The 24,317-nt window shown below is 43.3% G+C and overlaps 1 protein-coding gene across 3 annotated transcripts in view; it reads right to left on the bottom strand.

The window, feature by feature from the left end:
* SPAG17 (sperm associated antigen 17) overlaps positions 1–24,317 on the bottom strand; it is a 1,712,709-nt gene that overhangs the window by 63,188 nt on the left and 1,625,204 nt on the right. For all 3 annotated transcript variants that reach the window (XM_069635754.1, XM_069635756.1, XM_069635755.1), the window contains one exon: positions 6,305–6,437. In XM_069635754.1, the coding sequence (XP_069491855.1) occupies positions 6,305–6,437 (133 nt within the window). The remainder of the gene's footprint in view (positions 1–6,304; positions 6,438–24,317) is intronic.

The raw sequence follows: 24,317 nt of genomic DNA, 5'->3' as shown, positions 1-24,317 counted from the left end.
TGATCAAAGACCTACCCAGAAAAAAAAACATTGGGTCCTGATGGGCTAACTGCACTCTACTAGTACCCTCTCTACTGAGACTTGGGAAGAATCAGCCTGGGTGAGCCAACTACCATTGTCTCTACGTGAAGCCACAGTGATACTCTTGCTCCAACCGGGTAAAACAAATGACAAATGCGGTTCTTATAGGACGTTATCATTAATGAACGTAGCTACCTAAATGTATGCTAAAGCCCTAGCCAATAGAGTGCTGCCTCTAATACCCGCTCTGATTCATTATGATAAGGCGGGTTTTATCCCTGGCAGAGCAACGTCCGTCCCTTAATTTAAGTGGTCTATTTAACATTATGGCATGTATCTCCCCAGAGGCAAATGCAATTGCACTAGCCATACACGCCCAAAAATCCTTTGAAATGGTCTTGTGGCCTTTCTTGTTTGCTGTCCTTGAGAAACGTGGTCTGTGGGACACATTCATAACTTATATTAAACTATTAAACACAAAACCTATGGAACCTGTCCGCACAAATGTAACTCAATCTGCTCCATTTGAACTTGGTAGAGGTACTCGACAGGGTTGCCCCCTGTCACTCCTGCTGTTCGCTCTGGCTATAGAACCCATGGTGGATCTGATCCGTTCCCGTCACCGAAATAGAGGAATTCGAATAATAGGCACCCCGGAACTCATATCACTGTACGTTGACGACGTATTACTATATGTTAGAGACCCACAACATAACTTGGACCCAATAATGCATGATATAGCCCAGATTGGCACATATTCTGGATTCACTGTAAATTTCAGAAAGTCAGAAATATTTCCCCTAAAAGACAATACTCCTGTCCCCAAGCACAGACCCAATTAAAGTGGTCCCCGGACAAGTTGAAATACTTAGGGGTGACAGTGTCTAGAACTAAAGATACTCTTATTGTAGATAACTATACTGCCCTGCAATAATATGGAGATGCTAAAATGTCTGCCTGGTTCTGTATACCCACGTCCCTGGCGGTTAGAACAGCTTTAATAAAAATTATATTGGTGCCTAAAATGCTGTACACATTTGTGAATGGTCCAACTTGGCCGGAGAAGCAATTTTTCTTGAATCTCCACAGAAACATGTCCCAGTTCTTGTGGCACGACGGAGCGGTATGGAAAAAATGGACGAATATGACGCTACTATACACACTTGGAGAATTTAATAGGCCTAATATGGAAGTGTACTGGTTAGGGCCCAATCGCAACATGCTACCCACTGGTATTGTACAGACGCAGCCCCACCCCATGTCAAACTAGAAAGGAGAGCAGCCATTGGGGCAGAGCGGAGGACACTGATACTTGATAGAACATACACTGACAAGTGTCAATTTGACCCTTTGCTGTGCACGTTGGAAGCGTGGAGGTGCATACTCACCATATCAGGACTCCATATTACCGCTGGCTTCCACTATGGAACTACACTCACTTAACCCCTGCAAGCGATTAAGCAACAATGGGAACCCCAGGGATACTGTGTTATTGGGGTCCTATTTTTGGAGGGGGCGTTCATGTCACTAGATAGCTGTAGAAATAAACACGAGGTCACGCTGACTGATGTACTACACTATTACAGAGTGTGGGCTGCGATACAAGATAAATGGCCGGACTACCCGAAGGAACCCCCAGAAACCAAACTGTTATCATATATCGCCAACTCTGAAGGGTGCCACCATATATTGACCACTTTATACAGGGAAGTATTGACCACAAGCCCTGGGGGACAAGATGAAAATGTGAAATGCAGAGTTAAGCCTAGTTATCACAGACACGCAGTGGGCTGCAATGTGTAAATTCACAACAGAGGTATCCATGAACATGCGACTAAAACTGATCCAATACAAAATACTACATATACTAGACTATACACTTCTTAAACCTAAAAGCATATACCCAGAATACAGTGGTCAATGCCTGAGATGTGGAACACCAAATGCTGGCACCTTCCATATGTTGTGGAACTGCCCAGTTCTTGTACAATATTGGGAGACAATATACGCTGCACTATCAAGTATCACCGGCAGGTGGATACATGGATCGCCAATGTCCGCTCTGTTTGGATTATGGCACGGAATACAAGAATATAAATTGAGAGCCCTGTTGAATATTGGATGTATGGTAGCAAAAAAATGTATATTGAAGAAATGGAAGTCCTGTAAACCCACCTACCTTTAGCGAATGGCTCAAAGACTTAACGTGGATTAATGATTGTGAAGAGTTGTATATGTCGAAGTTGCCTTATACGTCCAGATTGAAAGATAGTTGGTGTGAATTTAGAGCTTACTTGTCCAAAGACTAATTTTGTAAATAGTGCTGTCGCTTTAGAACATGGGTGCACAACATACGGCCCGCGGGCCAGTTGCGGCCTGCCATGCCCTTTTGAAAACACTGGCCCTCATTGGCTCAGCACACACACGCACCACGTCGCTCCTACGAGCCAGGTAGTGCGTGTGTGCTGCACCAATGGACGGCCAGCACTACGGCTGGCGTGGTCCATAAGGCTTGATGCCGGAAGGCATTTCAGCCTTGGACCACGCCAGCCGTAGTACAATTCCAGCGACTTCCAGCTTACCTGCTTTCCAGCACGTCTCCGGTAAGTGGTCTGTTTGTGTTTGTGTGTCGGGTTTGTTTTGCTTTATGTTTGTGTGTGTATGGTGCGGGGGGTGTGTGTCGGATGTGTATGAATGTTTGTATTTGAATGTATTTTGTGTGTATGTTGAGATACGGGGTGGGGGGGTGTCGGATGTGTATGAATGTTTGTATTTGAATGTATTTTGTGTGTATGTTGAGATGCGGGGGTGGGGGGGTGTGTCGGATGTGTATGAATGTTTGTATTTGAATGTATTTTGTGTGTATGTTGAGATGCGGGGGTGGGGGTGTGTGTCGGATGTGTATGAATGTTTGTATTTGAATGTATTTTGTGTGTATGTTGAGATGTGGGGGGGGTGTGTGAATGTTTGTATTTGAATGTATTTTGTGTGTATGTTGAGATGGGGGGTGGGGGGGTGGGGGGGTGTGTCGGATGTGTATGAATGTTTGTATTTGAATGTATTTTGTGTGTATGTTGAGATGGGGGGGTGGGGGGGTGGGGGGGTGTGTCGGATGTGTATGAATGTTTGTATTTGAATGTATTTTGTGTGTATGTTGAGATACGGGGGGGGTGTCGGATGTGTATGAATGTTTGTATTTGAATGTATTTTGTGTGTATGTTTAGATGCGGGGGTGGGGGGGTGTCGGATGTGTATGAATGTTTGTATTTGAATGTATTTTGTGTGTATGTTGAGATGCGGGGGTGGGGGGTGTGTCAGATGTGTATGAATGTTTGTGTTTGAATGTATTTTGTGTGTATGTTGAGATGCGGGGGTGGGGGGTGTGTAGGATGTGTATGAATGTTTGTATTTAAATGTATTTTGTGTGTATGTTGAGATGCGGGGTGGGGGGTGTGTCGGATGTGTATGAATGTTTGTATTTGAATGTATTTTGTGTGTGTGTTGAGATACGGGGGTGGGGGGTGTCGGATGTGTATGAATGTTTGTATTTGAATGTATTTTGTGTGTATGTTGAGATGTGGGGGGGGTGTGTCAGATGTGTTTGAATGTTTGTATTTGAATGTATTGTGTGTGTATGTTGAGATGCGGGGGTGGGGGTGTGTGTCAGATGTGTATGAATGTTTGTATTTGAATGTATTTTGTGTGTATGTTGAGATGCGGGGGTGGGGGGTGTGTCGGATGTGTATGAAAGTTTGTATTTGAATGTATTTTGTGTGTATGTTGAGATGTGGGGGGGTGTGTCAGATGTGTTTGAATGTTTGTATTTGAATGTATTGTGTGTGTATGTTGAGATGCGGGGGTGGGGGTGTGTGTCAGATGTGTTTGAATGTTTGTATTTGAATGTATTGTGTGTGTATGTTGAGATGCGGGGGTGGGGGGTGTGTCTGATGTGTGTGAATGTTTGTGTTTGAATGTATTTTGTGTGTATGTCGAGATGCCGGGGTGGGGGGTGTGTCGGATGTGTATGAATGTTTGTATTTGAATGTATTTTGTGTGTATGTTGAGATGTGGGGGTGTGTGCAAATGTTTGTATTTGAATGTATTTTGTGTGTATGTTGAGATGTGGGGGGGTGTGAATGTTTGTATTTGAATGTATTTTGTGTGTATGTTGAGATGTGGGGGGGTGTGTGAATGTTTGTATTTGAATGTATTTTGTGTGTATGTTGAGATGCGGGGGTGGGGGGGTGTCGGATGTGTGTCGGATGTGTATGAATGTTTTGATTTGAATGTTTTTTGTGTGCTGAGTTGGGGGGTGGGGGTTCGGGTCTGCATGGGTGCATGTTTGTGTGTGTGCTGAGTTGGGGGGTGGGGGTTCGGGTCTGTATGGGTGCTTGTTTGAGAGTTTGCTGATTTGGTGGGGTGGGGGGTTCGGGTCTGTATGGGTGCATGTTTGTGTGTGTGCTGAGTTGGGGGTGGGGGGTTTGGAGTTGGGGGGGGTGGGGGGTTCGGGTCTTTATGGGTGCATGTTTGTGTGTGTCCTGATTTGGGGGGTGGGGGGGTTTGGGTCTGTATGGGTGCATGTTTGTGTGTGTGCTGAGTTGGGGGGTGGGGGTTCGGGTCTGTATGGGTGCATGCTTGAGTGTGTGCTGAGTTGGGGGTGGGGGGTTTGGAGTTGGGGGGGTTGGGGGTTCGGGTCTTTATGGGTGTATGTCTGTGTGTGTGCTGAGTTGGGGGGTGGGGGTTCGGGTCTGTATTGGTGCATGTTTGTGTGTGTGCTGAGTTGGGGGGTTTGGTTGGAGGTGAGGGGGCCATGGGGTGGGGGGTTTGGTTGGGGTGAGGAGGCCATGGGGCATAGTGTTTGGTTGGGGGTGAGGAGGCCATGGGGCATAGTGTTTGGTTGGGGGTGAGGGACATATGGGGCATAGTGTTTGGTTGGGGGTGAGGGACATATGGGGCATAGTGTTTGGTAGGGGGTGAGGAGGCCATGGGGCATAGTGTTTGGTTGGGGGTGAGGGGGCCATGGGGCATAGTGTTTGGTTGGGGGTGAGGGGGACATGGGGCATAGTGTTTGGTTGGGGGTGAGCGGGCTATGGGGCATAATGTTTGGTTGGGGGTGAGCGGGCCATGGGGCATAATGTTTGGGTGGGGGTAAGGGGGCCATGGGGCATAATGTTTGGTTGGGGTTAAGGGGGCCATGGGGTATAGTGTTTGGTTGGGGGTAAGGAGGCCCTGGGGCATAGTGTTTGGTTGGGGGTGAGGGGTCCATGGGGCATAGTGTTTGGTTGGGGGTGAGGGGGCCATGGGGCATAGTGTTTGGTTGGGGGTGAGGGGGCCATGGGGCATAATGTTTGGTTGGGTGAGGGGGCCATGGGGCATTGTGTTTGGTTGGGGGTAAGGGGGCCCTGGGGCATAGTGTTTGGTTGGGGGTGAGGGTGCCATGGGGCATAGTGTATCTAGGGTCAATAAAATATATATAAGTTAATTAAACAGGCGAGATACAATAACTAAATAGAAATAAATTATAACAATGGAAAATGTGTAGTATAAAATGTAAGTTTGAAATGCAAATAAAAATCGTTACCCCTCAAAAACATTCTTTTTTCCATGTGTTTAGTACAAATTGGGGGTTTAAAAAGCCTCCTGCCACGCCCCGCCTACCGCCCCGCCCTCATTTACTTTTCGGCCCACTATAGCCCTCATGTAAGGTACTTTCGGCCCTCTGTCAAAATCAGTTGTGCACCCCAGCTTTAGAATATAAAGTGGGAAAGTGAAATGCTGACTACGCCAATGTGTAATGTATAACCTTTTCTCTACACTTGCCAACCGGCCATATGTTATGCTGTTATACGATGCTGACTTAAATAAAAGTAAATAAAAAAGAAAAATAACGCTCCCACAAGCAATCATAGAAATCACGACTCTGCAGATAACTTAAATAGGTATTAAGTACATGCAACTTCTTCCATAGCCATCTGCCCCGGCAGCGATACACATTCAACCACTCCTCCTTCCACATTCTGCATACAGGGTTCCATGCTCTCACACAGTCACCTCAAAATTCCCCGACCCAGACAGGGCGTACTTAAAAGCATGCATATTCTGATGGTGCTCGGTTTACGTGCCTTAAGCATACCCCCTTCCCTAAATGCCATCCAACATGTCCATCATAGTGGATGGCGTTTACATGAAACCTCACATCTGTATATCAGTGGGAGATCCAGTGGCAGCCAATCAGGTGATGATGCAGATCACATACTCATTAAACATCTTCTGGAATACTCACTTTCTACTTCTCCGCAGGCTTAGCCGGCCCAGCCTCGAGGATGGAGTTGTACCGACTAACTGGACGGCCGGATGCTTGCCTCCTGTTGGATACCCCGCTGGTCTGAAGTCATACACATTTTCTGTTAGAACTGGTGATGTGATGTTAAGGATTTCAGAGCATTTTCCAAATTAAGTCGCAAGCCTACAATTTGCTTATTAAAGTGTCATAAAAAATTGTAAAGAAAGAATATGGACAACAACACAACAAACCAGATGCAGGAATAACAAAGTTCTTATAGTTGGATTATAGTGCAGAGTTTGGCAGAGTTCAGTCTGCAGTAAAGTCTAGAGGAGAGAGGAGCTGTAGCGATGAGAAACCTGCTTTTCCCCTTTATTGAGATTAAAGAGGCTTGGCCCTTTAAGCCTCGAGTCTCCACCCTTAATATAATCCCTTGGTGTGCGCGGAGAGCGCGCAGAGTTCGGCAGGGTTCAGTCTGCAGTCCGCAGGCAGCAGGTAAGTGGGTGATGCAAGACCTGGGGCCACAAACACGACTTAAAACGAAACATAGCCGTGATAAACCTAACGGGGCTAAAGTAACTGTTTCCCCGCACACGGTACTTGCTGAGCAAGAAAGAACAAATCTGGCACATACTAAGAACTTTAATAAGTCTGCCGGCGGCCATGACTTCAACCCCGAGCATAGCCCCATTCTTGCGCTCACCCCCAACAAAAAAACAATCCATTGCACAAGCACCTCTGACCTCATTAGTGCTAATGAGTGCGGCGGCGGCGGGTCCCTGACTTGCCATAATAGCAATAAGTTGTGTCAATAAATGGACAATCTCCAACACGTCCGTGAATGACATATCCGTGAATGACTACACAGCGCACGGTGTACAAACAGTACCACCACCATTGTCACTGCCTTACACCACTTTAAATGTAAGACAGGCAAGCGCCCGAGTAATGAGAATCACTGAGCCGGCAGCTAGAGGCACGGCACTAAAGGCGTTGATCGATTCAAAGGAAAACGCGCTTCATTCCCCATTCGATGTCACGGACACTGAACTACTGGAAATATTAGTTCCAGTTTCACCAACAGGCAATAATGTGTTTTCTTTCACTCCACTAGCGGCTCAAACAGACTCATATGGAGAGCTCAATACAAAAAAAACATGTGGAAGAAACCGCGGCCTGGAGTATTCTCATATACCCTAGTCAAAAAGGAAGATCATCCTGGAATCATTCTGGAGTCATCCTATGACTCCATTCTAGAGTCATCCATGGATAGTTCAGGAAGATCATCCAAAGTATTCCTACAGGCCAAAATATGTACATGGTATGAGAACAACAGAGGGCACGAAGCACAAAACAGGTTGCAAGGGTAGGCCGCTATGAACAGCACAGTTAAATGAAATCCTCTTTATTAACCAGCTGCACGCCTCTATCAAACAATGACTAAAAGTAGGTGACCCTATTATCACAAAGGTTATGTTTATCAGCTTGGTTTATTATGTGATTTGATTACTTTTTAAGCCATCTCCATCAAAACCCAAACATGTCCTCAAACTGTAGCTGGGAAGATATGTGGTTAAATACTTCAATTGCAAGACTGGACTACAGTGATTTCACCACTTCCCTAAAGCGTCTTATCATGGGAATATCATGTTGATCTTGCTGTCCCTAGTCCGACAACATTTGAGGTCCCTGGGAGTAATTTGTTTTGCAGGGAAGGCAATTCTAAAAAGGCCTCAGTCATGATATTGCTCCAAATGTTTCCTTGTCTCCCCTAGGGTCCTGAAATCTCCCTTTCCAGTGAAGGGAACCACACAAAGGGACATTCTAGGTTCATGTGTGGGTTTTTTTAGTCCCGATGGTGGACAATTTGCAATCAGGTAAGGGCAATGCTGCATATGCCAGTTGTAATACAATGGGAGGAAAGAATTCTTAAATAAATGCGTTATTCTGGCATGGTGAAGTTTGAGTTTGTTCCACAACGAACATAGAATAGCTTGGTGCCTGCTTTTGACTGGGATGGCAAAGGATTCTCACCCAGGGGGGCATGCTATGTTTAGGCCTGTGGCTTCTATTTTTGCCCAACATGGTCTCCAGCTTTACCCTTGCTACATTGGGGATTTTGAGGGTGCCGGCTGCTTGCTTTTGACTGTGATGGCAAAGGATTCTCACCATTTTTGCTCAACATGGTCTCCGGCTTTACCCATGACACATTGGGGCTTTTGAGGGTGCTGGGTGCTTGCTTTTGACTGTGATAGCAAAGGATTCTCACCCAGGGGGTGCATGCTATGTTAAGGCCTGTGGCTTCCATTTTCGCCAGCATAGTCAAAAAGGTGTGCTTAGCAAAGCATTTGAAAATCATTCAGCACAACTGCAACTAAGCAAAAGCTGAATGACTCTTGAAGTAATCAGTAGGTCATCCCAGAATCATCCCCACATCATCAGGGACAAACATGTTGTTGCCCTTCAAGTAATCAGTAGGTCATCCCAGAATCATCTGTTGATGCTCCTGAAGTAATCGGCAGGTCGTCCCAGAATCATCCCCAAATCATCATGGTGAAGCTCTCGAAGTAATCAGCAAGTCATCCTAAAGTCATCAGGAACAAAGAGTTTCCTAAAATAGGGATGATGTTGGCATCATCAGCAAGTCATCCTAAGCTCATCCCCAAATCATCACCCACCATTCTGAGACATAGCTGATTACTTTAACAGCCTGATGACTTCTGATGATGTGGGAATGACTTCTAATGTAGTTTGATGATCATCGGATGACTCCAGGATGATCTCTAAAGTCATCCTTTTAGACCTGGGATAGAGTCCAACACCTAAACGCTCGCATTTAGACTACAGCAGCCAGTGTCAACAAACATGAATAAAAATACGAGCATTTCAACAACAAGTGAATTCCAAGTAAGGCAAATTGCCGAACTTGAAGCAAAAGTAAATTGGAGACAAACCACACAGGACGACTCGGTACACCCAATTAAAGTGGTGAAAGTGCGAGACGACAACAGTGAAAAGAGCCGCCACAGCAAACTATCGCAAATGCAACTGACCACAATCGAAATGAAAGAAAGTGGAAAAACGCCCGCCAATGCGACACCTGATCAACAATCAATGATGTCAACAAATGATCCCGCAGGGCGAGAAGCCCGTTTAACGCAACGACTAAAAGCAGACTTCGAGAAAATGAAGGCACAATTTAGTGAAAGCTACTCAAATCCAAAAAATCTAAGGAAATCCACCACCGCAGCATCATCGCCGTCGCTCTTGAATAAATACCAACATGATGGAGCTTTAGCACAAGCAGCCCAAATAAGTACTTCAACAATCACCAAGATGCCTCAACTAGAAATACTGGACAGCGCAAAACATAACATAGGAACTAATACGAGCGGGAGAGGATTAGAGAAACCCCATGAGGTTGAAACACAAGAAAGCAGTTTGATGGAGCAGAGCATAAAAACAAATAATGAGGATAAAAATAAGGATGGCCCAACGAAAATCAAACCTATCAACTGCAGCAGCGATCCAAATACATAATAATGTATTAGCCGCCACATCCATAGCCTTGATTCCATTCACAAAACTCTATGAAACACTTAATGAGGCAATATCCAGTAAGGGTTCTATATTAAGCAACATAACTGAAAAATTAACAAAAATGGAAACTTTAAATACTCACCTATTAACACGCCTTGATAAAGAAGCAGAATAAACAGCAGCCTGGCAACTCAGGCTGAGTGATCTCGCCATGAGAGATAATCACGAAAAAACTGCATTAATGGAGGCGATGCTAGACTGCATGAAATGGCTTTGGCACAAGGAACAGCAAATACAAATAACTGAAAAGCATCAAGAATGCCAAGCGGTGGTGCAAGAATAAGCGGATGAGACTACAACACAGGCAAGTAAAAAAAAAAAAGCCTAGCGGATGTAATTGTCAGAGAAATGAGCGGAACAAGAGAGCCAGACTCAGGCAAACAGAATTGTAATGAAAAAACTTCAGCAGCAAAGGGAGGAAAAAAAGGAAAATCAGACACACAAGCGCAAAAAAGGAAACGAGCGAGCGCAGAATCCTCCAAAACTGACGACATACTGTCAATATCAAATGTCTCAACGAGAAGCCACGATGTAACGGCCAAGTCTAAACCAAGTGCCGTAGAGAATAACGAAGTTTCCAAACAAACAGGTGCAATGACAATGCCAGCAAGTAGTGGAAATCCATCTTTTGGCATATTAAAGGGAACAGCCAAAACAACACAAATCACAACGCATAGTGACACTAACAAAAAGGTCGCAATAACAACGAAAAAGAGGGCAAATCAAAAAAAGAATGATCCTAAAAAACAAACAAACCACGCCATAAAATGTATAAGGAATTTAACAACACCAATTAGACCTAGTCTTTTTTCACGAGATTGCTTGCAACAAATGCTGCAAGAGAAAAAGCAAACAAATGGCATCAAGGTTTCAGAAGACGTGGCTGCTCTTCAAAAAGGAAATCCGAATAAGCGTCCCGACTAGTCAGATGAGCCCTTAATACACTCAGCCCTGTCCTTATTTGACCTCTAATTTATCTACCTACTCAGTAGGCTCAGTGGAAGAGTATGACACAGAGGAAACTGATAGAAATGATGGCAGTCCGAGACTTGAGGGTGATGTGAAAAATACTGAAAACGATGTCAGAGGGCGGCGGAACCCTGAAGAAACAACTTGCACTTGCAAAACTAACTGCCGTCAAGAGACAGTAAAACTAGTCCCTGACATAAACGAAGTCAACATAGACAAAGCTACCCATTCAGAGCAAAAACAGGAAATCAGAATTAACAGAAATTAACAGCAAAACCTGAAACTAACATCGAAACAATACTAAGCAAACTAAATCCGAAATTAACAGCAGTGCAACGACAGAAACAACAAACAACAACTGATACAGCAATAATGGAAGATCCAAAAGGCTGGCCCTGCAAACTCAGAGTAGAAAATGTGCTATCTGATGAACTAAATGTCAACCTAAACAGAAGCAACATAATGCAACTACTCCAGAGTGTGCCGTCACTGCGGACCATAAAATCGGCCGATATAGGGATTGTCGAATATGTAACAGAAGCCCACACAGATAAGGTACTTTTTCACAAAAAGTTGCATGTCGTGAAAAAGGCAATATTGGCCACGTCTGAAAAATTATTATTCTTCGGTTTTGAGATAATGATGGAACCAACCATGACAGAAAACAAGGCAGGCAGAGCTAACACTATGCTATCGAAAGAAATGTCCAAAGAACAAAACAGAGACAATCTGAGGAAAAGGATGCATACTCCGGCAGATACGCAATACAACAGAGAAAATTACAGCAATAAATCAACATGGTAAACAAGCAATGAAAATTGACAAGCAAACTAATTAGTCATGACAAGAGGAAAATGAGGCCTTGGTCACCTTAATATCCTGGAATACAAGGGGCTTTCAACATCTCTTTAATGAATTTCCCATTGATCTCGATGCAAACTTGGTGATATGCTTGCAAGAAACGTGGTTACGTGAAACTCCAGTAAGAGATGGTTACTTGGTATTACTAAATCATGCTGCCAAAAACAGATTGGGTAGACCATTTTCCGGGCTAGTGACGATGATAGAAAATGGCAAAGGATGGGAAGTGATTTCTATATCAAGCCCAAACATATTTGTACAATGCACAATGCTGCAATTTACTCCGACAGGTGATGAAGGAGAAAAACATCTGCTTGTGGTAAACACATATTGGAATCCTGCCAAGTTTTCAACAGCAAAACTGGTAAACTCGATAACAACAAAACTAGATGATGGCCAATTGCAATACACTGATTTAAACATCATAATATGTGGACACATGAATCTTGCAGAGCTGGTGGAGAACGATCGACAAGCAGCTAGCAGGAGCAAGCATTGGAAACAAGCCATGGAAGCTCGTACTTGTGTCATGGTAAACGGAAAATGTAGCAGGTGATATACCGCCAAAACCAACATGGCACAATGAAGGCAGCCATAAAACACTAGACTACATCTGGTCATCGCTAAACATGTGGGATGAAATCATGCATCGAACTGTACTGCCGACAGAGAGAAGTGATCACGATGTATTAGAGATGCAATGGTTTACACAGCAAAAAGAAGCCAAATGCAAATACAAGGAAACAATTGATATAAATCAAGCGGGAAACCGAACAGAATCAAGGCACAACAGATAGAGTCTTTAACCAATACATTATGGTCTAAGTCAATATCACAAGAAAAGCAAATAAACTGCGCACCCCTTTTGATGCAATTCAAAACATCTTAAGCAGGAAGAACAGGAAGTCCCCGACTAAATAAACATATATGGAGTATTAAGGTCAATAGTGAAAAAAAGCTCTGCATAAGAATAATGAAAAAGAAACTGGGAGCAGCAGCAATAAAAGCAGCAATAAATGTAATTAAAAAAAAGAAAGCAAAAATATTGCAACTGGCTAAAAGTGTTTAACACAATGAGAGACCAAGACGTGGAGAACAGATGATGAAATTAATCATTAAACACAACGAGAAATATGGTCAATCCTGAACAATGGGACGACAACTCAAAGTGCCAGGCTGGCAAATGGTGTGTCTGAAGACACATGGATCAAACACTTCAAGGAGGTGTTCTACACTTCAGAAATAACAAGCCAGAAGCTAGAAAATCTCAACAATAAAGAATGGGCAATTTGCGAATCATCAGTCAGGCAATCACAAAACTAAAAAACTCCTGAGTGACGGGTCCTGATGTCATCTCCAATCTAATGCTAAAAGCAAACAAAATCGAATGGTCAAAATTAATTGAGGCCCTATTCAAAAGAATTGTGAGTCTTGGATCATTGCCTCAGTCATGGACGACAGCAATAGTTGTGCGGATATACAAAAAGGGCAATTGGGACGATCCAAAAAACTATCGGCTGATTGCCCTTTTGGATACTATCGGCAAGATCATGGCCTCCCTCCTTCAACAAAAACTGTTGAAATGGGCAACAAAAGCAAAATTGATGGACCGCAGACAAAGTGGCTTCACTAAAGGAGTGGGCACAGAGGTGAACCTAGTCGCATTAAACTTGCTAAAACTAGAAGCAATGAGGAACAATCGAAACCTTCATATGGCGTTTGTGGATATGCACCAAGCGTTTGACACAGTAAAACGTGAGCTTTTATGGCAAAAACTAAAAAAATGGTTGTGTCCAAAAGAAATATTACAGCCAATTATGGCCCTTCATGAAGACACCTCAATCCAAGTGCGAATAAACGAAAATGGAGACCTATCAAAGCCAATTAGACCAAATATGGGTGTAAAACAGGGATGCCCTCTAGTGGCACTGCTATTCAAGCTGTTCATTGCGGACATTCCAGATGCACTAAAATCCGCAAAGTGTTTTCCACCGAAGATAAACGGCCAACAGGTAAGTGGAGTAACTTATGCAGATGACTTAGTTCTGATCGACTGCACACGAATAGGGCTGCAAAGGCTCCTAACGTTGCTACATATGTATATGCAAGCTAACAACCTACAGATGAATGTAGAGAAAACAAAAATGTTGTCGATTGGGTCAAATAAAGGTAAAAAGAAAAAGAACTTTAGATGGATGATTGCAAATGATGTAATTGACCAAACGTCAGAAATCCGGTACCTAGGAACTATCTTTAATACATCAATAAGAGAATCGGGCTGGTCACAAGATCTGATCCAGCGGATGACTACGTTTTCCCTGCAAGCTGCTAAGTTGCATAGACTTTATGGGAAATTCACGCTATCGCCAGCATGAGCCTTTTACCAACAGAAGCTAATACCAGCAATAACCTATGGGGCAGAAACCGCATGGAATTTAAATCATACCATCTGGCCGTACTTAGAACTGTTCAGGAGAAGAGTGCTAAGGCTCCCAAAAAACATCTCCATAATTAAGATCCGTAATGAACTTGCCTTTAAAGCACTATACGGAATAGTGCTATGGAAATCAATAACACTCCTACGGAAGATGATTAAGCAAACCCGAACCAGCATATGAAATTTTCGTAAGCATTGGAGCTGACAAAAAAAAAATGACCTGCTAATGACATGGGAAACAAAGCTCCAGGATATGTTAGCATGTGCAGGAATAAAAATGGAAACTGTATTAGAGCATCCACAAATTGCTAAGAAAAAATTGAAACAATGGCAGTGGATCCTGAATATGGAACGATATAACATGCCTTCAGCGGTTTATTTAGGAATAGCTGCTTATGCAGTAGACAAGCTACCAAAATATTTGAGTCAATTCCCTTCGAGATACCACTGTGACAGCTTTATGAAATTGCGGTTAAATGCCCTTAGAAAAAAGGGAAATGTTATTCATGAAACATGACTGCGACACCCAAGACAATAAATGTAGGTACTGCAAAGTTCAAGTGGAATCCACTAAACATTTAATAGTAGAATGCCCAGATTTGAAGACTTAAAGAACTATTCACCTGGGAAAATATGCTCCACTGAATGAGGACATGGAAGCATGGTGGTTTGCAATGCTAAATGGAAACAACGTACAACTCAGCTGCTCAATATCAACTAGTTGGATAATATCCTGACTGAAACGGAAAAAAGAAAGTAAAAAAGAGTAAATAGGAAATAAATACTAAATGAAATATTCTCAGTGACAACTTTAAACAATCTGATGAGAGATGAAAGACTTAAAGATAGAAAGAGACTACGTGAAGAGGAGAGGTTTCAAATCTGTAATTGTAATAAAAGTTTGTATGGTTAAACTAAAATTACAAATAAACAAAATTATTTTAAAGTTCTCTATGTGGGGGAACCCAAGCCCTAAGGCAAACAGTCAGGCATTGCCAAAACACTGCGATAAGACCACTACAATAAAAAATAATTCACTCATCTGAGAAAGACGCATTTACTCTTGAGTACAACTGGCTAGTGAACCGTCTCTGTGGGACAGCCCTAGGAAACGGTTTGTCAAGTGATGGAAGGAACACTTATTCCCACACCAATAGATGTGGGATCCGTGTGGACCCATAAGAGTAGCAGGTCACGTGGTGAAACAGAGGTTCATACAAGTCAGTCCCCTTTTGTCCCCAACCTTGGGGCAGACGGAGGGCCCTGAATGTTTGCTCATCCCAATCCATGTCTGGGGCCGTTCAACTTCCATCAGACCACAAAAAGTAATCCCACAGAGATGGAGATCCGGTATACAAGTGGAATGGCACAGGCAGGAGCGCAGTAGACATCAGCGTACCCAAGTTAACCAACATCTTGGACAAGTTGGTGACAGACTGTAATGCTAGTGTGCAAAATGCGAGCCACAATAACATGGCGTCATTGCGCAGCCATTTTGAACACTCATCTACCATTGTAGTAATAAAGTCTGTGCTTCTGCGGGCCTCACAGAATGAACAAGTAGCAAGGAAAACAGAGCAAGGTCACATATATATTTTGCAAGCGAACTGACTACAGAGAATAGTTATTGTATTGTCCAGTGAAGGACGAATACAGAAGGGGAGTTGGAGTGTGCTGCAGCTGCACGATAAGGGGTCTGGTAAGGCATGCAAGTAGAGGAGCGCTGGGTTTTACCACTTTCAACTGGAGTTTTCCACCCTTTGTCTCTTCGACTTGTGGTCTGCCTTTCGGCCAAGGGCAGAACACGATTTGGAAGGGAGGTGAGGATGACCCATAAAGGATAGGACATCACGGAAAGGTGGTTGTTGGATGTTGAACTCCGGGTGTTGCAGTTTCGCTGATAGGGAGGACGTTCCGCTTCAGACCCCATTGACCATAGCTATCTCTTCGCCTACCTGCTAAGGGACTAAGCAGTGTTGTCTGGAGGCCAAGATGAAGTTTTCCTCTGCTGTATGTATCAAGGTGATGACATTTATATTCTAATCTATCCATCTGTGAATATATGTTTCTATGTTTGAGTGTTCTATTTGTTTATTATTAGTTATTCAACATTAATAAACGGCCTATAATGAGACATTTTGTATAACTTTATATGGTGTGTGTGTGTCTCTTCTGCTAGTCTGAGGCCAATCATTTCTTATTGCGAGAAGGGGCTGGGGAGATATAAATGTTTGTGTTCTTCCCTTATAGCCAAATAGATGCAATACACAGACCAACTGGCATTGCTGGGATAGTTACAAGCAAGGGACCCAGTACTACCCATCACACTACAGCAAAAGTACTCTCAGGGTTAGTATCCCACTGCTGCTGGCCTCTTTCTTGCTTAATTCTGTGGGTCTGCGGGAATTCACTGCACCAACTGTCCAGGTCTTTTTCATGCTTGGAGGTTTCTTCTATCTCTGCTGCCTGAAAAACACTTGTCAAACTGTGGCGTATCTGTTAAAGAATTACGTCTGGTAGGACTAGGAGGGCAACCATTTCTGCTTAGTGACATTTTCTTTCAGGAACACGCTCCAGACAGACTTTAGGTTAGAAGACCTCTTGATCCCCGTGGATATAGCTGTTTGGGATTAGTTGTCTGGCATTGACCTGTTCAGTCAGTATTAGATCAAAGTGGACAGCAGTCCGTTGGCTCCCAGAAAATAACATGGCTCTGATCTTCTCACCCTTGATGATTATGGATAGGTATTATGTTTTTCTGGGTCTACGCTGAGCCAATATTTTAGCTTCCTCAGTGGCTTGTCCTGATATTCAACACATTTGATTAGACTTCTTTGGTGTCCTCTGGCACACAATAGTTTGTGTACATTGGTTTCAATGGAGGCCGGGTGGGATTGGAGCAACCCATGTGACTCGGTTCCCCACAGGTATATCATCTCCCAATGGACATTTGCTATTATTGGGATGGGTTTCTACGGTTCCACATTGGTGGTCACTTTTGGTGTCAGGTCATGCTTTTAAGTCTCCTACAATTTGGGTCCATGGATACTCCCACTTGTAAGAGGGCTCCCTGTTCCCCCTGGCAGCGTCATGAACCTGACCCTATCACATGTTTAACCTTTAGTACATATTTTACCCGACAGAAATACTATGGGCCTCATTACAGTTTTGCCGGTCCGGAAACAACGGTGGTAAAACCACCACCACCGTTGTTTCTGGACTGGCAAACTACGAGTTCTGCGGGCGGGTGCCATTACGCCCACCAGGTCTGACCTGGTGGGTGTAACGCCACCCGCCCACAGACGGACGCGGAAACAGTGGCACCATTATGACATGGTGCCAGTGTTTTCACTTCCCCATTCCCATTTACAGAATGCCGGCTCCAGAATAACCGGATCACCCGGGCTGTAATGCCCCGGTAATTCTGGCAAGTCCAGAGCCGGTAAATCCCCACGAGTTCCGGCGGCAGCCTGCCGATTTTACCAGCACGGCTATCGCCAGATTCGGAATGAGGCCCTATGTGAATTATTTTTCAGTAAACCAGTGTGGGGTGTTTTGTTTGGTCAACTGTGTTGACTAACATACTTTACTATCATGATTTACTTTGTGATATCTTTCTGATGTGCGCCAGCTAATACATTCTTTATAAAGTAAAACCACATCACATTTTCCAGTCAACGATGTTGAAAATTATTTTCTTTTTAACCAATTTGTCTTAGTATAGTGACATAGTTTATCTTTCAAACATGCATTTAGCTCCTCATAACTGAAAAGTATGATTTAGACATTCATTTATTTTCACAAATGTCTTATGTCTCCACTCTTCTCCTCTTAACTCAAAAATAATATCATTTTTGTCATTAAATGGCTCTTTGAAGTTCATATGTCACCTCTCAAAGTTTATATATCTCCTCTCAACACGTGTTTCACCATTTGTTTGACATGGATCTTCAGGAGCGAATCTAAAGACAGAAAATATTTTATATGCAACAATCTAATCAGCTTTACATTCTCATATCTTAGCTGATGTTATCCAAACATCTTATACACATGTTGAATCTTCACTTCCTCTTTCCTTGTTTCTATGCACTTATTGATGCCTTATTGGCCAGGTTATATTCGTTATACCTTTATCTCCATTGCTGTTAATTGTCACAGCTGACTGAAAAAAGCAATTAATAATGTTTTATTCGGATAATCATTTACATTACCTTGCATAATGTTTAATACACACTTTCCTAATTTCTGAGTTTATCTACCCAGTGTATTTTGAATTAGGATATTTGAGAGATGCTTTATGTTCATTTTATACTTTATGCCATGGGAAATATATAATTTTGCCCATCTTTGATATTACTTACATAAGTACAACATTAGCTCAGCTAATTCTAGCTCAGATAAGGTAAAAAGTCAAACTGAAAGGTCAGTTCCTCTAAGGGTTACTATTTTGTCCCTGTCACACATATATTACTTTTATCCAGGTCAACACAGATTTCCTACCTTCTTTTTTGAGATATGCAGTTGCCTCCTTAGATGTTCCACTGGCTATAAACGCTTGTAACAAGTCATAATGTTACCGCCAGGGGACCACTCTGGTGGTGATAGTGCGCGGTACAAATATCTTTTAACATTAACATTAACATAATGTTTTATATTGTTGATTGTCATAAGTAAGGATACAATACAATCTGGAAACTATTTATTTTCCTTGTATATAGAAAAAGGCGAATAGAATGTGTATATACAATATTTCTCCCATAGAAGTCAACAATAAGCAAAGGTAGGAGGTTTAGAAGCAAATCTAAACAAGCTTATGTGTATCTTGTATGTGGGATCATACATAAAAAATAAAAAATTGATTGATAAAAGTAATATATGTGTAACAGGAACAGTAACCCTTGGAGGAACTGACCTTTCAGTTTGATTTTTTACCTTATCTGAGCTAGAATTAGCTGACCTAATGTTGTACTTATGTAAGTAATACCAAAGATGGGCAAAATTATGTATTTCCCATGGCATAAAGTATAAAATGAACATAAGAAAGCATCTCTCAAATATCCTAATTCAAAATACACTGGGTAGATAAACTCAGAAATTAGGAAAGTGTGTATTAAACAGTATGCAAGGTAATGTAAACGATTATCCGGATAAGAAATTAATTGCTTTTTTCAGTCAGGTTTGACAATTAACAGCATGGAGATAAAGGTATAACGAATATAACCTGGCCAATAAGGCATCAATAACTGCATAGAAACAAGGAAAGGGCAAGTGAAGATTCAACATGTGTATAAGATGTTTGGATAACATCAGCTAAGATATGAGAATGTAAAGCTGATTAGATTGTTGCATATAAAATATGTTCTGCCTTTAGATTCGCTCCTGAAGATCCATGTCAAACACATGGTGAAACACGTGTTGAGAGGAGATATATAAACTTTGAGAGGAGATTTAGGAACTTCAAAATATGGTTATATTTTTGAGTTGAGAGAAGAGAGGAGACATAAGACATTTGTGAAAATAAATGAATGTCTAAATCATACATTTGAGTTATGAGGAGCTAAATGCATGTTTGAAAGATATCTCAATACTATACTTCTGAGAAAAAATTGGTGAAAAAGAAAATAAAAAGAAAATAATTTTCAACATCGTTGACTTGAAAATGTGATGTAGTTTTACTTTATAAGAATGTATTAGGTGGCGCACATCAGAAAGATATCACAAAGTAAATCAAGTTCAATTCAATTATTGCTACGGTCACAATAATGGTATCTGAAGCGACGATTATGGTTCAAGAAAAATCCTTTTAAACAAAAAGGTTTGCCGAGGTCTAAAAGCCCATCAATTAGTTTAGTTTAGTTTATTCATTTGTATTGCGCACCAGACCCGAGGGTATGAGGGCGCATGAGCAGCAAGGTGATTCAAAGCTTGGTTACAGGATGCTTATACTTTACATTACATAATTATACATTACATTACATAATTACAGTGTGACGATGAAGGAACATGTGTACAGTTTGGCAGGAGAGAATGCAGTAGATGTATTTAAAGAATTACAAATATATACAAGTTTAGTATTACAAATTTACAGATTCTCTTAAAGCATGCAACGCGGAGAGCAGCCGTGTGGTGTTAGAGGTGTTAGTGGTTCGTGATCTTTAACCAATGGATGTAGTTGCGTCTAAAAAGTGAGTAAGGTTGGGGAGTTCTGAGCGATGGTGGTAGGGAGTTCCAGTGTTGGGGTGCTTTCACCTGGAAGCTGTTGCCACCCATTTTAGTGCGTTTAAACCTGGGGACGGTGAGCAGATTAGCATTGGAGGTTCTGGTGGGTCTGATGGGGCTGTGTTTGCATATTCTGTCTGCCAGATAGCGTGGGGCAGCATTATTCAGGCATTTGTGGGTGAGCGATGCTACTTTAAGCAGGATTTTGTCTGTTGTGCTGAGCCAGTTATGGGATTTCCTGATATTGGAAATGTGTTCCCTCCTGGGAATATTGAGTGCTGCCCTAAGGGCGTTGTTTTGTAGCGTCTGAATTTTGTTGGTGATTTGTTTGGTGGCTCCTATGTAGAGGGCGTTACAATAGTCCAGTTTGGATAATACCAATGCTCTGGCAAGTGTAGTGCAGCTGTGGGTGGAGAGGAAGGGTTTGGCTGCTCTTATGAGCTTACATGTGTAGGCCGTAGAGGATGCCATCGAGCTAACCTGTTTGTGGAAGGTTAGGGAGGAGTCGAGGTATATTCCTAGGGTTTTTACTTCTTTCGAAACCTTGATTAGGTTCCCATCTATGATGAAGTTGGCATAATTGTGGTCGAGTTTGGTTAGGTTGGACGTAGAACCAAGGATGATGAGTTCAGTTTTGTCATCATTCAGGCATAGACTGTGCGAAGCCATCCATGCCTGGATGATGAGATACACCCTGTTCACCAAGGCCAAATCCTGGTTGTAATCTCCCGTCAACGGGATGAGGATCTGTGTATCATCGGCGTAGTTAGTGTAGGTGATACCCAGGCCGTCTAGATCATCAAACAGGGGCTTTGTGAACACGTTGTACAGAGTGGGGGAGACGCACGAGCCCTGTGGGACTCCACATGTAATGGGGATGGGTTCGGCGGCGGCAGAGGAGGAGAAGACTCGCATGGATCTGTTGTTGAGGAATGACTCAATCCAACTGATGGCTTCTTGTGAAAAGTGGGCAGCTGAGTCTAAATGATTACATAGGATTTTATGGTCAACTAGGTCAAACGCCGCAGAGAGGTCTAGCAGGAGTAGTAATGCAGTTTTCCCGTTATCTCTAAGGTCGTCTATTTGGGCTTTCAGATCTATCAGGGCTGTTTCAGTTCCATGTTGGGGTCTGAAGCCGGATTGTCTTATTCCTAGAAGGTGGTTTGTTTCAAGATACTTTTGAATTTGTAGGTATGCTGTCTTGTCTAGTATCTTGAGCAGGAATGGGACGGTGGTAATCGGTCTGTAGTTGGTTGGGATGGACGGGTCAAGGGAGGGTTTTTTGAGGAGAGGGAGGACCCAGGACTCTTTAAGGTTACTGGGGACTGTTCCTGAGGAAAAGGAGGCATTGATGAGTCTGGTGATGAATGGCGAGAGGTCTCGTGCCGCGTCTTTAATGATTTGTGGGGGGCAGAGGTCACCTTTGCAGTTGGAGGGTTTAAGGCCAAGAATTATTTTTTCTACTTCGAGGGAAGAGACTTTGGAAAAGCTGAAGCGAGCAGAGTTAGGTGTGTGGTGTGAGGGTGGAGGGCTCGAGTGGGCGTTGATGGGGTTGGTAAGATTGGTGAGGGAGTCTTTCTTATTTTTAATTTTTGTTTGAAGGCCAGTGACTTTGTTGTTTAGTGCATTTTGGACACTGGTGCACCATTGTTTGTTTTTAACGCAAGTATCTGGGATTGTTACCGGGGTTTCCAATTCTTTCAGGATAGTAAATAATTCTCTGGAGCTGGAGTTGGATTGGGAGATTCTCAGGTTATAGGATTCTTGTTTGGCCGCTATGATTTCTTTTTTATAGTTGGCCGTTATTTTGTTGAGCAATAGTTTGTTGTGGTCAGTCGGAGATTGTCTCCAGACTTGTTCCAGTTTACTCTTTTCCAATCTAAGGGTTTTAAGATGGCTGGAGAACCATTGGTTGAGGTGCTTTTTTGGTTTGGATTTTCTAAGTTTCAATGGTGCAATGGCGTCTAAGGCTATGCGCATGGTGTTGTTATAGCCTTCTACGAGGTCATAGGGATTAGAGTCTTGGAGTTGGCTTAGTGTAGGAAGAATGAGTGGGATCAGTTTTTCTACTGTGATATTTTTTTTGCTTCTCGTGTGGATGGCTGGGGCTAGTGCCATGTTGGTTGTAGGGCTTGAGGCCTCAAGTGAGAAGGAGAGGAGGTGGTGGTCGGTCCAGGATTGGGGAGTGTTGTTAGTGATCGATACGGCACAGTTATAGTCTGCTATCCAATCAAGGGTTCTCCCTTTGTTATGGGTGGGGCTGGTTACTTTTTGTGTGAAGCCTAGTTCAGACAGGGTGTTGCTGATGAGAGTGGCTTGATTGTCTTTGGGGTCTTTGTAGCCTAAATTGAAGTCTCCTAAGAGAAGGCATTGTGAGGAGTTTTTTAGGTTGTCGGTAAGGATGGCATTGAGGTCTTCCTCGAAAGATCCCGGGGGTCCGGGAGGTCTGTATAGTAAGTGAATGGATATTGTTTGGGAGTTAGCGATGGGTAGTTTGGCTGTAAGTGATTCACATGATGGGTGGTGTGTGGCGGAGTTGAGTCTGATGTTAAGGTGGGTCTTGGCAATGATGGCCAAACCACCGCCTTTAGCTTCAGTTCTGTCCGCTCGGATGATGGTGTAGTCAGTGGGGATGGCTAGCGAAAGGGCTGGGCCTGCTGCTGCATGAAGCCAGGACTCTGTTATGGCTAGGAAGTCTAGATCTTCAGCTAAAATGAGATCAGCGATGTCCGTGGCATGGGCAATCATGGAGCGTGCGTTGATGAGGGCACCTTTTATAGGTAGGGTTTTGGCTTTGGCAGGGGTGGGGGTGGTAGCTGTGATGAGCGCTCTATTGTTGGTTGTAGTGGAGTTGACGGGTTTAGGTTCGGGTTTTTTTAGCGTAAGGTTAGCGCAGGAGCTGATGGAGGTTCGGTGTGTGAGTATGGATTGTGAGGAGTCCCTGGCTCTAGGCTCGTGTATTTTTGGAAGTCTGGATCGTAATCTGGTCAGCCTGTCCGAAAGGCATGGGGGAGCGAGTAGGCTAAGCATGATTGTGGTGCTGGGCTCTGTGAGGGTGGGTGATGCGGTGCCTAGGCTGGTCAAGTTAAGGGGTGAGCTGGGCAGGCATGCGGAATTGGTGATGTGGAGAATGGTTCTCAGTAGTATAGAGTAAAGGCCCGGGAGGAACATTGTGTGAGGGGGGTAAGGTGCAGTGTGTGTCCTGTCTAGGGTTGAAATCTAGCAGTGGACAGTGCGGCCTGCTTGGAGTAGTCGAATACTACCTAATCCATGTAGTGCAAGGTTGCAGATTGGCATCTGACTCAGGTACAGGTAAGCAAAGTGGTCATAGTAAGCGTTTGTCAATTAGCACAGCATTAGGTTTAGAATTGTGCCAGTGTACCAATTAACATCTTGGATCAGAGTATCATGTATTCAGAATAGCGGCTGGAATGGGAATAGCACCTAGGTTCAGAGTAACACTTAGTTCAAGATAACACCTAGAATCAGAATAACCCCTAACTTCAGAATAGCACATAGAGCAGATTAAGCACAACATTGAGTTTAGTGGCTATAAAAGTATGTTGAGCGGGGGCACATTGGGCTGCAGGTCAACAGATCTAGAGGCAGTTGGTGAGCAGATCAGCAGAACAGGGCAGATGGTCACAATGTGCTTAAAAATGGCAGCTAGAATTGCATAGGGTAGCCGAGCAGTAGTGAGGCACAGTGCAGTTATATGTGACAGGGATGATTAGCGACACAGTAGTCTAAATACGAATGAGCACCTATGTACTGGAAATGGCAGCAACTTTGGGCACAGATACAGCATGCAGTAAGGCCTGAGTGCACGAGAGTGGCAATAAGTAGCTTGTGGTAACAAAGCCTTTTCCAGAGTCTAGGCAGTTCAGTTTAAAAGCGAAGTGGTGTTTACCGTTCAGGTTGGTCTGG

Source organism: Ambystoma mexicanum, chromosome 7p (assembly GCF_040938575.1).
Source record: "Ambystoma mexicanum isolate Mex_15411 chromosome 7p, UKY_AmexF1_1, whole genome shotgun sequence".
Classification (NCBI taxonomy): domain Eukaryota; kingdom Metazoa; phylum Chordata; class Amphibia; order Caudata; family Ambystomatidae; genus Ambystoma; species Ambystoma mexicanum.
Note: the sequence above shows the minus strand (reverse complement) of the source record. Positions and strands in the feature narration are given on the sequence as shown.